Raw genomic sequence first — 13,643 nt, 5'->3', positions numbered from 1 at the left:
GCTCTCATCTGAGTTTTCTCCTTCCTCCCACAGGTGCCTTAACTGTTTCCTCCCACTGGACAAGTTTTATCTGACCTATGTCTTGGTTGAAGAAGCACTTTGAGCCAATTCTTGTCCCAGATGTGGCCTGGCTTGTGACAACCTCTTTCATCTGATTGTTAGGTTTTATAGGTCCCACTGAGTTTTTAAAAGCCATATCCTTGGTTTCTTAGGTCCTGTAGTGAGCAGAGGGCCACAGAGGCTCCTGACCTGCCTTCACAGTAGGCCCCTTCTGTCCTGAGAGGGTGCTTCTGCCTCTGGGACCTGAACCAGGACCCACAGCCACCTCTGCCAAAAAGATTCCTTGTCCATATGGGCTCAGTTAGCCCTTTCAGAAATATTTCTTCTGTCATCCAGCCAGTCACCTGTGTCCTTCAGGTTGCGGCCCCTGAAGGCAGCAGGAAAAGCACTCCTTTTGGAGATTACCCGATATTACAGTCCCAGCAAGTGACCCACAGTTCCTCTATCTTCTCACTCCCACAGTGGTAAGGACAGGAGCTGCCTTATCTGGCTGCCTTAGCTCAGGTGGGATGGGCACCTAGGGGCCCCCTCGCACCCCACTACTTGGAGACAGACCGCCTTTCATTGCGAGGCTGTGCCTGGGTCCAGGCTCTGCAGTCACAAACCACCTGCTCTGAAGAACCAGTCTTGATTCCTACAAGGCATGAGGGTATCATGCTCAAAGTCAGCATCAAATCGCCTCTGGGTTCTGAAAACAGCTGGTGGTAGGAGCTAAGGGTCACACAACGGCTCATCTCCCGACCCCACTCCACCCCTCCAGGGCCCTCCTTCAGGCTCTAGGGCCACTTTTTCCACTACTTTAATATTTACTGACCATCTGACCATGTCTCTCCTCCATAGGCCACTTAAAAAAAAAAAAAAAAAAAAAGATCTCCAGGGGTGCCTGGCTGGCTCAGTCGGTATAGCATGTGACTCTTGATCTTGGGGTCATGAGTTCAAGGCCCACGTTGGGTGTGGCGTCTACTTAAAATAAGGGTTCTGTGTCCCAGAGCCCTTGGCAACACACACCAGCAGGTCAAGGCAGAGGCTTGACCCCTGCAGAGCCGCGAACCGGGGAGGCGGCTGTGCATCTGCTCCGAGTCACTCACCAGCTTCTGGAAGAGATCACCCACTCGCTGCTGGTGGCCCCACTGCTGCACGCGGGGGGAGAGCCCATCATAGAACTCCTTGTGGATCTCGTAGAGCTCAGGCACTTTGAAGAAGATGGTCTCGATCTGCTGGCTCGTCAGCACAGGCTGAGAGGTGGTGGCTGCAGCCTTCAGAGGCTTCATGGGCTAGAAGAGGGCACAGGAGAGGCAGCAAGGGTGACCCGTGAGGGTGGCACTGATGAGAGGGCTCATCATTTTTCAGGTGCATGGTACGACCACAGAAAATCACGGCTATGTGCCATATGAGCTTTTCTTTTTAAATTCCCACTAAAAATAAAAATTCAAAGCCAGCTTGCTTTGGCACCTGTCTTACGCTTGTGTCCACCACCCCACAGGAAGGTTCAGCTTCTATGAGGTGGAATGACCCTCCAGGGAGGGTGGGCCACCTTCTGACTGGTGCCCTGGGGTCTGGGACCTGACTCAGCCCTTACTCCCTCCTCACCAGCAGCAGGGCCTCCAGGTGGCTCAGGTAGGTCTCCTCGCTAGCCAGGATTCCAGACAGGACCCATTTTCTCATTTCCATGCCCTTTTCCAAGTCCAGCTCGCTCTGCAGGAGAAAAAGACTAAGGTCAGACCCGGGGGATGACGCCTGAGGTGGCCCCTCAGAGAGGAAGGCCTGCTTATTAACAGCCTGAGGCCAAGCCTCTGGGGAAGTCTCTGTGGGGAAATAAAGGGAGGCATGGGAGCCTTGCCAAGCCCACCACTCGCTCATGGCCACTGTAAATTCTGGAGGGTCACTCAGCAAAGCTAGGGCCACCCTTGGTCTGACGACGGGAAACGGGCAGTGTGAAGTGGAGCAGTCAGGGCAAGGCCCCCCACTCTGTGGTACTTTGTCACAGTGGCCCAGTAACCCAACACCAATGCTGATGCCAAAGGCGATGAAGTCTGCTGGGTGACTTCCTGCCCACTCCCCCCAATGCACTTCCCGACCCCCAATGAGGGACTCGGTATCAGAGACGGGCTGTGTCCACGGCCCGCCCATGTGCCGATGGGCCCCACTGTAGCCCACAGAAAGTGACGGACATCCCTGCCTATTCTGCCACCAGTTTCTCACCTGTGGATGAACATGAGCAACCACACTGCAGCAGCCCCTGGGTGTAGAACCAGAGGGTTATCCCTGTGGTCCACTTTCCCGAACCACTCAGGGGAGATCAATGATCTGGGGCAGGCTCCTGACTCGGCTCTGCTGACATCCAGGGCTGAAGGATTCTGTTTTGGATGCTGGGCAGCATCCCCTCCTACCCCTCCTACCCCTGGCTGGGACAACCACAAATGTCTGCAGATGTTGCTACATGTCCTCTGGGGCCAAATCGCTTCTACGTGAGAACCACTGGGTTCCAGGAAGGACCTAAAGCCAGTTCAAGCCTCACGGTGTCTCTAAAAAGCCTAGAATCAGAATCTCCCAGCATAGATCCCTCTGTGTGCCCCCAACCCTGCTGTCTTTTCCACTTCCCTGGCCTGGCAGAAGGGAGGCACTGTGTGGTATAGATGGCTGGCCCAGTGGGAAGCACCCAGGGACAGGAGTTGGGGGACAGGGCCACCGAGCAAGGCCTGCCCGGGGAGCACCGTGGTCTTAGGCAACTGTGCCCCTGCCCTGGGCATCAGCTACCTGGGTGTAAACTGGGGAAGGAAGGCCTGATCCCCAAGCCCCATCTGCTTCTGCTTTCTGGGTCCCTGGGGCTTGTATCACATCCTCACTGCCCACTTGGACCATCCCAAAAGTCTTCCTGAACCAGCACTTTGCTCTTTGGAATCCCTTAGTGTGCATGAGCTAGGTGCCTGCATGTGTGTATACGTGTGTGCACGCCCAAATGTGTATGTAGACTCATGCATGTGTAGGGGGCAGCCACCATGATCATGGCTAAGCATCACTCCAGGGAAAGAACACTCAGGTCCCGTCCCACTCAGAAGGCCCTCTCCCCAGGGCACATTGGGCAGTGGCTCCACAGGCAGAAAGCTCCAGGACATGCCGTGCCTGATCTTGGAACTTCCTGTGCCAGCGTAGTGCCTGGAACACACAGGTGCTCCGGGAAGACACAATGAACACACAAACCCATGAAGGGATCCAGAACTCCTGGCTGGGGCCTCCTTCGGGCTGTGTCTCTGAGAAGCTCTGAGTGCTCCTTCTGGAACCCCTGTTTGTTTGACAAGCCAGTGCCAGGATCCAGAACTGTCAGCTTGGCCCGTTGCGGGGCCTGGGGTGCAGCATGCAGTGCACAGACATGCAGGGTAGGGGACCTTGACACCTCCTTTCATCTCAGCCCACTGAGGTCACAACATCAATGAGGGCAGCATGCTGGAGAAGCAGCTCTCAGCTACCCCTGAACATGCTTCCCACCGTGTCCAGGTGCCATGTGTGCCCCAAACAAGGGAAGATGTAGAGGTGAAGGGGACAGCGGGCTCTTTGAGCAGCAGCAGCTGCCCACCCCGCCCTGCTGTGTCCTAAGGAACAATCCTGCTACTATTAGCACGGTGGGGGTGCGGTGGTGGTGGGGAACGGGACACGGAGGAGCCCCACCCAGCATGAGATGCCGGTGCTCACGTGGGTGGCAGTGCGTCTCATTCCCACCCACACAATTTGGAAAGCTGGGAGGAAAAAGAGCGCAGGCAGGATGGCGCCAACACCAGCTCTCCCCATTCCGAAGGGCGTGGTCAGCTCAGGGGACCGTCTGGCCTGGGGAATGTGCTGGACTGGGGAGAAGACAGGGGTGCGGACACCTCTCTGTGGACCAGGAGTCATCTCCTGAGCTCCGGCACGGGGCTGGGGGCTGACAAGGACGGAGCCAACTGCACCTTAAAGGAGAGGGCTGGAAAGAAACACAGAAGATGAGGGAACAAAGGGCAGGGCCAGGGCCAGGGTTATTTATAACCCTGCTCTGGGCTCGAGCCAATTCTAGAAAGGGCACATGGATGCAGTCAGGACCATGATGGTAGGGAGATCTTGGTGGAAAGGAAGCCAGACAAGAAGGGCAGCTGGAAAAAGGCAGCAGCCAGCTGGAAGGCTGGCCCTGTGCTTCTGCCGGGGAGGGGATTGAGGGCAAAGAAGGGAACAAGCCACACAGATCTGGGGCCGAAAGAGCGGATAAAAACAAACTGGGCATGACAAGGGGGGAAAGGCTGACAGAGGGACCTGGGTGAACAGAACCGCCACCAGATCCACAAGGGCAAGAGCTGGAACTGAGTGGCAGGAGTATGGATGGCAGGGCAGAATTCAGGGAGTACACTTTACCCCCAGTCCCAACGTGGCGGGGGTGGGGACAGGGTGATCAGGGTATAAAATCCCAGCTGTGGAAGGGGTGGACTGCTCCCAGCTGGGACCCGGAAGCCAGTTTGCTGGACAAAGGACACTGTCTTCCTCTCTGGCAGGGGCCATGCCTTCACTGGCAACAGGGCTGGCCGTTGTCCTGGAGCCCAGCCAGCAGAGGGCCAGTGGCTGGCCTCTGCGTAAGAACCCGAGCTTGGGGGGATCCTGGCGCCCCGGAGTCCTCTGAAGAAAGAATGCCAACATCCAGTATGATTTGTGCCTGCCCCTGGATAAACCACACTGAGAGGGCTCTCAGGAGGAAGAGGACAGGTGGGCTGGCCAAACTCCTGCTGTCCCCAGCTCTGCCGGGAGGACAGTACAAGCAAACAGTATCCCTGGATAAGCCAGGACCCAGAGCTGGGCAGTGCGGCCAAGATGAGCCACAGGAGTGCAGGCATGACTTATCCTCCTGTGCCTGGTGCAAAGCCTTGCTGGGCACCCATGCAATCGAAGCATGATTTGAACCACTGACCTAACCACTGAATCACAAAAGTGAATGGACTCAAGTCCAAGCTCAAGTCAGAGTTACAACTTCTGTTCCACGAGTGCAACGGGTGACCAGATACACTCAGTGTGGTGATGGCCAGTAGCAAAATTATAGAGCAGGTCAGTCTGTCTTCAAACACTCCTAAGCCAGTGTTTACTTCCTTTATAAAAAATGCAAATTTGACTTCTGAGTAGGAGTGACTGATTGAACATGTGTGTTTACTTTGGCTTCCTTCTTAAAAAAAAAAAAAAAAAAAAAAAATCAACCCCCCTCCCACCACCAAAAACAAAACAAAACCCTCGAAAGGTCCATGGGCATGGCCACTTCTGCAAAGCAACAGTACACAAGTGTGTATATCTGCTTTCTCAGCCCCAATACGCCCACGAGAAGCCCCTGGCTGGTGGCCCATCCAGCTTCACCTCTCCCTGAAGTGTCCCTGAACATGAGAAGTGTGGGCTGAGGTGTTATCAGCCCCTTCTTGCTGAGGTCTAGTGCTTCTGGGCCTACCCCTTGCTGGTACCCTACGGATAGGACCTGGCAGGTCATTGTGGGAGCAGAGTCACACAGTGTGTCCCAGAGCCCAGTGGGCAGGGGCTGCTAGACAATGTCAGCTCCCCTCTCTGTGCCTTGATGTCGCCCCTTATAAACAAACAGAAGGGATGATGTCCAGAGTCTTGAGGACCCCAGGAAGGACTGACTGTGCTGACGTGGCCAACCACGGGCCCTGCTTTCTCAGGCCACAGGATGGCAGCTGCGCATGACGCCAGATGGCTTTCTCACCCCTCTCCCTGACACTGCTGAAGGAAGGTTACTTGCTAGGCCACAGCTCTGTGCATAGCTTCCAGGAGTGTCCATGACACTGCCCTGCTTCCTTCAGGTCAGTAATGCCAGCTCTGCCCTCCTAGGGGAGAAGCAGTGGTCATCAAAATGGCCTACTGCTCTTCTTCCTAGCAACCCCAAAGGGCTTGCTAACACATATCCCCACCTGGCCATGAAGAGATGGAGGATGTGTGCCTCACGGCTCTTGCCTGGGGGGGCAGCCTGCCCTCTCCTGCAGCTTCTGTCCCCATCTGGGATCACACAGTCATCACTCAAGGAAGAAATAGCTTGGTCAAGATGGGGAGGTACCTCAGAAAGCCCGGGGCAGGAGAAAGCCATAGGTAACCTTGGTCACCAGGACCCACCCAATGTGGCCTGGGTCCTTCCCACAGGACCCCAGGCAAGGTGGTTCCTGGCCTCTGCTGACTCCCTACCTTCCCCTGGGGGCAGGAGTTCATAGAACAGACCTGTCATCCAGGAGTTCATGAGAAGGGTCCCTAGAAGGGACTGAGCTCAAGCTCAGCAGAGGGAGAGGAGCACCCCCTGGGAGGGTAGGGAAAGTTGAGCAGGGATTCCCCTGAACCCAGCTGGTTGGGATAGGGCACCTCGGGTCTCAAGACTAGCATGCTGACTGTGGGTGCTAGAAAGTGACAGCTGTCTTCTTTGAACCAAAAATAAGAAATGAAAGAAGAAAGTCTTATTGTCTGGACACTGCACAGGCAAGGAAACCAGGAAGTCAAAACCATGTCTATCTCCAGGGCAGTGGAAGGTGCCTCCAAGCACCTAACCAGAGGGCTTCTGGAACAAGGCTACACAGCCCTTTACCAATTAAATTCCCATCTTACCACCTCACACCCATTAGGATAACCACTATCAAAAAAACAGAAAACAAGTACTGGCAAGGCTGTAAAGAAACCACGACTCTTGTGTGCTGTTGTGGGAGGCACAGATGTGAGACATGTCTATGGGCTCCTATGGGGGCGCCCAAAGAGGGAGAAGGCACTGGGATCTGGACAGGCTCCACTGCAGATAAGCCCTGAACTGTGGCTAAAAGGTGAGCACAGAACTCCAAGTCAGTGTAGACGAGGTCTGAGAGCAGGAGCCTGGTGGGGGTGGGCAGCCAAGCCACACGGGGTCTGGGGCACAGGGAGGGCAGATCAGCCGGAGCAGCCCCAGCCCAAGTTCAGGACTCAGCCTACTTATTCAGGACCGGAAAGGTCCCCATCTATACCAGATCATGCTTGTGAAGCAGGAAGCAAGGGAGTACACTGATAAAGGCAAGGTGGTTACACGAGTGTCATCTGAGGAACTCAGGAAGGCTTCGAAGCTGGTAGCTGTGACTCTGTGCAAGTAACTCTGCCTCTCTGAACCTCAGTTTCCTAATCTGTAAAACAGCAAAACCGGATGTTGGATAAAAAGCTGCACGATGGGGACGCCTGGGTGGTTCAGTCAGTTAAGCATCTGCCTTGGGCTTAGGACATGACCTCAGGGTCCTGGGATCAGGCTCCCCACCCAGCAGGGAGTCTGTTCTCTCTCTCCCTCTGCCCCTCCCACCACCCGTACTCTCTGTCTCTCTCTAGCTCTCAAATAAATAAAATCTTAAAAACAACGACAAAAAAGTTGCACAAGACAGGTGTGTGTATGTGTTACGCACAGGTTTCCCCTCCCAACCTCACAGTTCAGGACGAGCAGCTGCCGCCTGCTTCCTCCTCTCTCTCTCTCTGCCTGCCTCTCTGCCTACTTGTGATCTCTGTCAAATAAATAAATAAAATCTTTAAAAAAAAAAAAAAGAAAGAAAGAAACCACAAGAGCATAAGTAAGAAGCAATCCCACAGCGAAGGCACCAGCCCAGCAGAGAACCAGCCACAGCGAAAAGATACACTTCTAGCACTTTCTACCAACGATGGAGAAAAGCAGATCCCTCTCATTTTTAAACCTGGAGGGAACATCACCAGACACAAACCAAAAAGAGAAGTTATCTGTCATGTTCCAAAGTGAAGGTGACTATAGGATTGTTAATGACAATGAGACCTCAAGGGAAAGACCCTGGCCAAATGGGCAGTCATTTACAGCAGCCCTTTTGGTAAAAAGGAGAGAGGGCACTGCGTGTGGCGCAGGGAGGGGCCCAGACATTGCCCCTGTCCTCCGCCCCTCGGCACCACGTCTGGGGCTGCCACCACATACTGCCAGAAGGATGGCGGTGGCGTTCTCAGCCTCAGCACGTGCTGCCTGCCTCCTCCAGCTCAGCGGACCGTTCCATCATCTCCCTGCTCAAAGCCCCGGGGAGGCTGTCTCTAGAACAACAGGTACACCAGATGGGGGAACGAAGAAAGGGTTTTTAGTGACTTCAACCACTGGTTGCTCCTGGTATCACCTACTGGCTACTTACCCCCGAGAGAGTAGATGCGCTCCAGGGCGCCTTCACCAAGTGGACAGCAGGCCGGAGCCAAGCCCAAGGCCCATTTCACACCTGGCCCTACCACCTTGGGACTCACCACTTTGGTGGACTCCAAGGTTCCTGAGGCCAGTGCGTCCCGGCTGCCCCTGCCCTTGCTGCCAAGGTGGGGTGAGGAGGAGGGTGAGTCATCGATGTAGGGCAGCCCGTCCTGGTGCCGGCGCTGTTCCTCGGCCCGGTCTGCAGCACAGCCGTACCCAGGAGGCGTTCCAAACGATGCATCTGTGTGTGTAGAGAAGCAGCTGTGTCAGAGACAGGGAAAGGGGGCCAGAGGGTCAGGGGGCTGGAGGGCCAGCTGCTGGGGGGGGGGGTCCACACCCCTCTTGTTCCAGCGGGCACTCGGCTGATGATGTCTGTCACCCAAAGGTGTTGAACAAGGACCTTAGGTAGGTTGACCTCACCTTCACAACCAGCTGAGTGAGCAAAGACCACATGACAAGGTGGGGCCAAAAAAGTGGCCCACTCCCCGGAAAATGAGACCGGGCGGGTTTGCAGGGACAATGTCTGGGGCACATCTGTGCTTGTCCCGGAGGTGGGTCTGAGCTCTTACAGAAAGATGGACCCCCAATGCTAGCTAACATCTTGCTATCAGGGATGGTCCTTGTGCACCTGTCCATTGGGGATCTGATGGGGAGAGGAGCATAGATCATGCTGATCCAGGCGTAAGCCCTGGCCACCGTGAGCAGTGCTCCAGACCTGCCAGGCCCAACCCAGGGAAAGGGCACTGTAGCCCCTTCCCCTCACTCCACCCTGGTCCCTTGGCTGACTCTCAGCCCACTTCCCACCTGGTCTGGCAAAATCTCAGACCACCTTTACCCCGATCTGAGCATCCCTGTGAGGACAGAGTGGCCTACCCTATGGCTGGCTCCCTGCTGCGTGGGGCTCTCTGGTTATACAGAACACCTCCAATCCTAAAGGCACCTGAAGACAACTGCCCCTTCCTCCCCAGTTAAATCCCAAAGCCCATACCACCCCTTCACCTGCCTTTCTTTCTTTCTTTTTCTTTTTTTTTTAAAGATTTTTTCTTTATTTATTTGAGATAGAGAGTGAGAGAGCACGAGTGGCAGAGTGAGAGGGAGAAGCAGGCTCCCTACTGAGCAGGGAGCCTGATGCAGGGGATCAATCCCAGGACCCTGGCATCATGACCTGAGCCGAAGGCAGACGCTTGATGACTGAGCCACCTGGTGTCCTCACCTGCCTTTTTGTAGCTCTGTTTTCAAAACTGTTCTAAATCAGGGGCACCTGGGTGGCTCTGTGGGTTAAGCCTCTGCTTTCAGCTCAGGTCATGATGCCAGGGTCCTGGGATTGAGCCCCGCATTGGGCTCTCTGCTCAGCAGGGAGCCTGCTTCCTCCTCTCTCTCTGCCTGCTTCTCTGCCTACTTGTGATCTCTGTCAAATAAATAAAACCTTTAAAAAAAAACTGTTCTAAATCAGTGAATCCTCACCAAGACATTAACCCACAAGGGCCCAGTCTGCTCCAAGCCTTATGTGACAGCCACTTCTTAACTCTTTCTAAAGGGTGCCTTCACAGCCCATGGGACTTCCATGAGGCCATCTTGGTTGGGTATATCACCTTTACCATGACTCACCGGCAACCAACCCTGTCCAAAAGTCACCACCACAGGTGGCTTCTGCACTGTTTATTTACGAGTTTCTAACAACTTCTCCACCAAGCATACCTAGTCTGGGGCTCAAGCTCCAGGCACTGCTGGCACCATACCACCTAAGCCAGGCGGCAGAGACCTCCTAGGCAACTCTAGAGGGAGGCTGTTTCCAGTTCTTTCCATGTGGCAGCCAAGAGGTGCTGTGGCTGGAGTGACCAGGTGCTCACTAGCCCCGGCTCTGAGGGCTGCCAGTGCCCGGCGCGACTCATCCACCTACATCCCAGCTGCCTCCACCTCTGCCTCTCCCACATCCTCTATGTCTGGGGCCCAGCAGGTCACATGACCTCTCACAGGTGTCCTTAGCTCTGGCTCTACATTCGTGCCATCTGGGGAGCTTCAAAAACAAGAGAGACCCACGGAATCAGACACTCGGGGAGGTCTGGGCCCTGGTGGCTGCAAAGGCTTCCTGGCGGTTCCCGCAGGAAGCAGGGCTAACTAAAACTGCTGCACCAGCAGGAGATGGCATCCAGCACCGTGCTGTCCCGTTGACCCTGCTGTGTCCCTGCTGTCTCTGTACAGGTGCAGACCGCAAAGGCCGGGCTGAGCTCTGCTGCTGTGTGTGTCCACAGAAGGCCCCAGCACAGGCTAACAGATAGGCTGGGGGACCCTCAGAGCTGGGTGGGCTCCTACCGTGTCCCCTAACAAGCTATACTAACGTCCCCTGGTCTCCCTAATCCCTGGGCTACCTCATGGGCTCCTGATACGATCACCACATGTGTTACCCTGCTGGGGTTGTACTGTCCTACCAGGACAGTCAGAGGCCAAAGCCAGGTTCTGTCTCCTCCTGCTAAGCATCTGTAAAGGCACTTGACTAGCTCTTGCCCGGCATCCCTGAGGACAGAAGGGAAGGGTTCAAATGTATTAAAAAGCACAAACCCTGTTCATACAGAACTCTGGTGTCACACTCCACCCCCAAAACAGTCCTGTCCAGGTTGCTACCAACTTGTGAAAATTAGTGCAGGTCACTGAAGCTGTCCGTGTCTCCGTTTTCCTGACTTTATAATCAGGCATGTGGACTAAACTAGGTGGGTGGAGACCAGCTCCGCTCAGGAGGGTGCCTGAGTGACTCAGAGGGTTAAGCCTCTGCCTTCAGCTCAGGTCATAAATCTCAGGGTCCTGGGATCGAGCCCTGCATCGGGCTCTCTGCTCAGCAGGGAGCCTGCTTCATCCTCTTTCTCTATTTGTGATCTCTCTCTCTCTGTGTCAAATAAATAAATAAAATCTTAAAATAAAATAAAATAAAATATTAGGTCACTGTGCAGATCAGCTAGCCATGCCCTGCCTACCTCCTGACCTCACCTCCTTCAACAGCATCCTTCCTCTGCTCCCAGCTCCTCCTCTGGACCTGGCTTTTATATTAGCTCAGAATTTTCACTGTTCACATAGCTTCTCTAAGACACTTTAAACTATTTTTTTTTTTTTGAAATAACAATGCTTTAAGAAATCAACATATTCATCACCTGGAAGAAGACCCTTATTCTGAGCATCATCACCTGATGTCCTGGCCTGTGACCACACTGCACTCACGCCCCACGTCACATTAACACCAAGTGATGCCCCAAGTAAGAACTTGAGGGTCAGACTGGGGGGGGGGGGGGGGCAGGGCTCCCTCCAAATACTCCAAGAGTCCACATGTGCAAAACAAAGGGCTAGCTTAGCAACATCCTGATTAAAACCCCATGTAAAACCAAGTGCCTGGTGAAGGTCTGCCCAAAGGCCGGAGTTGTGTGGGGCCACTGACTCTGATGTGGATACCTCACCTCCACCAGGTGAGACTGAGGGAAACCAGGTTCCACAGCCAACTCCACAGGGTAATTAGGAGGATCAGGGCAATTCAAAACCCAGCTGCTTCCCACTCTGACGCATCTCCACAAACTGATGTCCGAGGAACTATCGCTTTTAAGTTGGGAGTCCAGACAGCTGGTCACTGCTGGGTACATTCCATGGGAGGCTTCAGCCCACTGTCCCAGCTAATCCAGAACCCCCAGCCTGCTCCAATGCCAATGTGACAGGCAAGGAGGAAAGCCCCCCTTTCCTCATCCCTCATCCTAAATTCATGCAGGGACCAGTCTTCCTCTCATACCAGTTTTTCACTACCTCCTGGAATGAAGTCTATTCGGGGGGGGGGGGGGGGGCGGGCTTTGGGAACTGCCATTTCCCAAGAACTAGAGCAAAGCGGGAGTAGGGGCTTTGCTTTCCCCTCTTCTACCAGGAATATCTACTGGGAAAACCTCTCAGGATCTCATTACCTCGAAGGACTGGGCACCTGATGGCTGAGGTAAGCCTAGTTCTACCCAAAGCTGAAGGCAAATACAGGTTTCGGCGGGGGAGGGCCTGTGATCTGACAGCTACAAGAGGCTCAGGAAACGAGGCTGATCTCTGGAGCAGCGAACCAGCAGGGAGGAGGGCGGGTGGGGGCAGGGAAAGAGGCCCATTCAGAGCTGGCAGACAGCGGCTGGCTTAGTGTGGAAAAGGGACGTGCACAGTGAAATCCAAAACCTCCTCCTCTCCAGGCCAGTCGTCTTAGCAGCCACAATCCCAGCACTCTGCAAATCTAAAATCTAGTCTTTGATGCGAGGAAAAAAGGCAGCCACCCCCATCCCTGCCAAGTGGGAGGAATAAGTCCCAGTCAGCCCAGACCACATCCCCTTCTCACACCTCAAGGACAACACTGGTTAAAAAAAAAATTCCTCAGGCGCCTGGGTGGCTCAGTTTGTTGGGCATCTGCCTTCGGCTCAGGTCATGATCCCAGGGTCCTGGGATGGAGTCTCACAGTGGGCTCCCTGCTCAGTGGAGAGCCTGCTTCTCCCTACCCCCCTTTGCCCCTCCCTTAGCTCATGCTCAGTCATTTGCATTCTCCTTCTCAAGTAAGTAAATAAAATATTTTTTCTAAATCCCTTAAAAAATTAAATGCAGAATTACTGTATGATCAAGTAATTCCATGTCTGGGTATATGCTTAAAAGAACTGAGAGCAGGAATTCAAACAGGTATGTGCACACCCATATTCCTAGCAACATCATTCACAACAGCCAAACTGTGGAAGCAACTCAAGTGTCCACTGGATGAACGGATAAGCAAAACGTGGGATGGATACACAGTGGGATATTTTACTCAGCCTTAAAAAGTAAGGCAATTCTGACCCAGGCCACAACATGGACGAGCCTTGAGGACACTATCTGAAGAGAAATAAGCCTGTCCCGAAATGACAAATTGACGGTGTGAGTCCACTTATAGGAAGGACCTGGAACGGTCGATTCATGGAGACAGTAGAACGGTGGCTGCCGGGGGCTGGGGTGCAGGGACTGCGGAGTTGTTGTTTTGTGGGTACAGCATCTCAGTCTGGAAAGAGGAAAAAGGTGAGTGGTGCTGCTGCTGGCCGCACAATAGCGTGAATGTGCTTAAGGCCATGCTTACAAGCGATTAAAATGTTCTATTTTATGTTATGTAACAAGTACAAAGCACACGCACACAACCCTAAGGTCCCTCCCAGACAGCGGCAATGCTTGGGTAGCAGAGCTGGGAGGGCCCAGGGGAGCTTCCCTTCCTCCCCTTCATCACCAACAGCCCCTTGCAACCACATCTAAAACACACATAGAGTCAAAACTTGCAAGCAGTGTGCTCCCTGAGTTGATGAGAGCAGGCTGGGTGGCAGGTCCCCAGGCTCCACTATAGTCTTCCATGTGTATGTGTTTAATAACGAAGGAC

At 54.1% G+C, this 13,643-nt stretch overlaps 1 protein-coding gene across 2 annotated transcripts in view; it reads right to left on the bottom strand.

Annotated features, from left to right (window-relative positions):
- Positions 1 to 13,643, bottom strand: part of BCR (BCR activator of RhoGEF and GTPase) — a 122,075-nt gene that overhangs the window by 51,605 nt on the left and 56,827 nt on the right. For both annotated transcript variants that reach the window (XM_046024882.1, XM_046024883.1), the window contains exons 2-4: positions 8,314 to 8,495; positions 1,651 to 1,755; positions 1,149 to 1,334 (exon numbers count right to left, since the gene is read on the bottom strand). In XM_046024882.1, coding sequence (XP_045880838.1) covers positions 1,149 to 1,334; positions 1,651 to 1,755; positions 8,314 to 8,495 — 473 coding nt within the window. The remainder of the gene's footprint in view (positions 1 to 1,148; positions 1,335 to 1,650; positions 1,756 to 8,313; positions 8,496 to 13,643) is intronic.

This window comes from Meles meles, chromosome 12 (assembly GCF_922984935.1).
Source record: "Meles meles chromosome 12, mMelMel3.1 paternal haplotype, whole genome shotgun sequence".
Lineage (NCBI taxonomy): Eukaryota > Metazoa > Chordata > Mammalia > Carnivora > Mustelidae > Meles > Meles meles.
The sequence above is the reverse complement of the archived record's forward strand: the minus strand, read 5'-3'. Positions and strand labels throughout refer to the sequence as shown.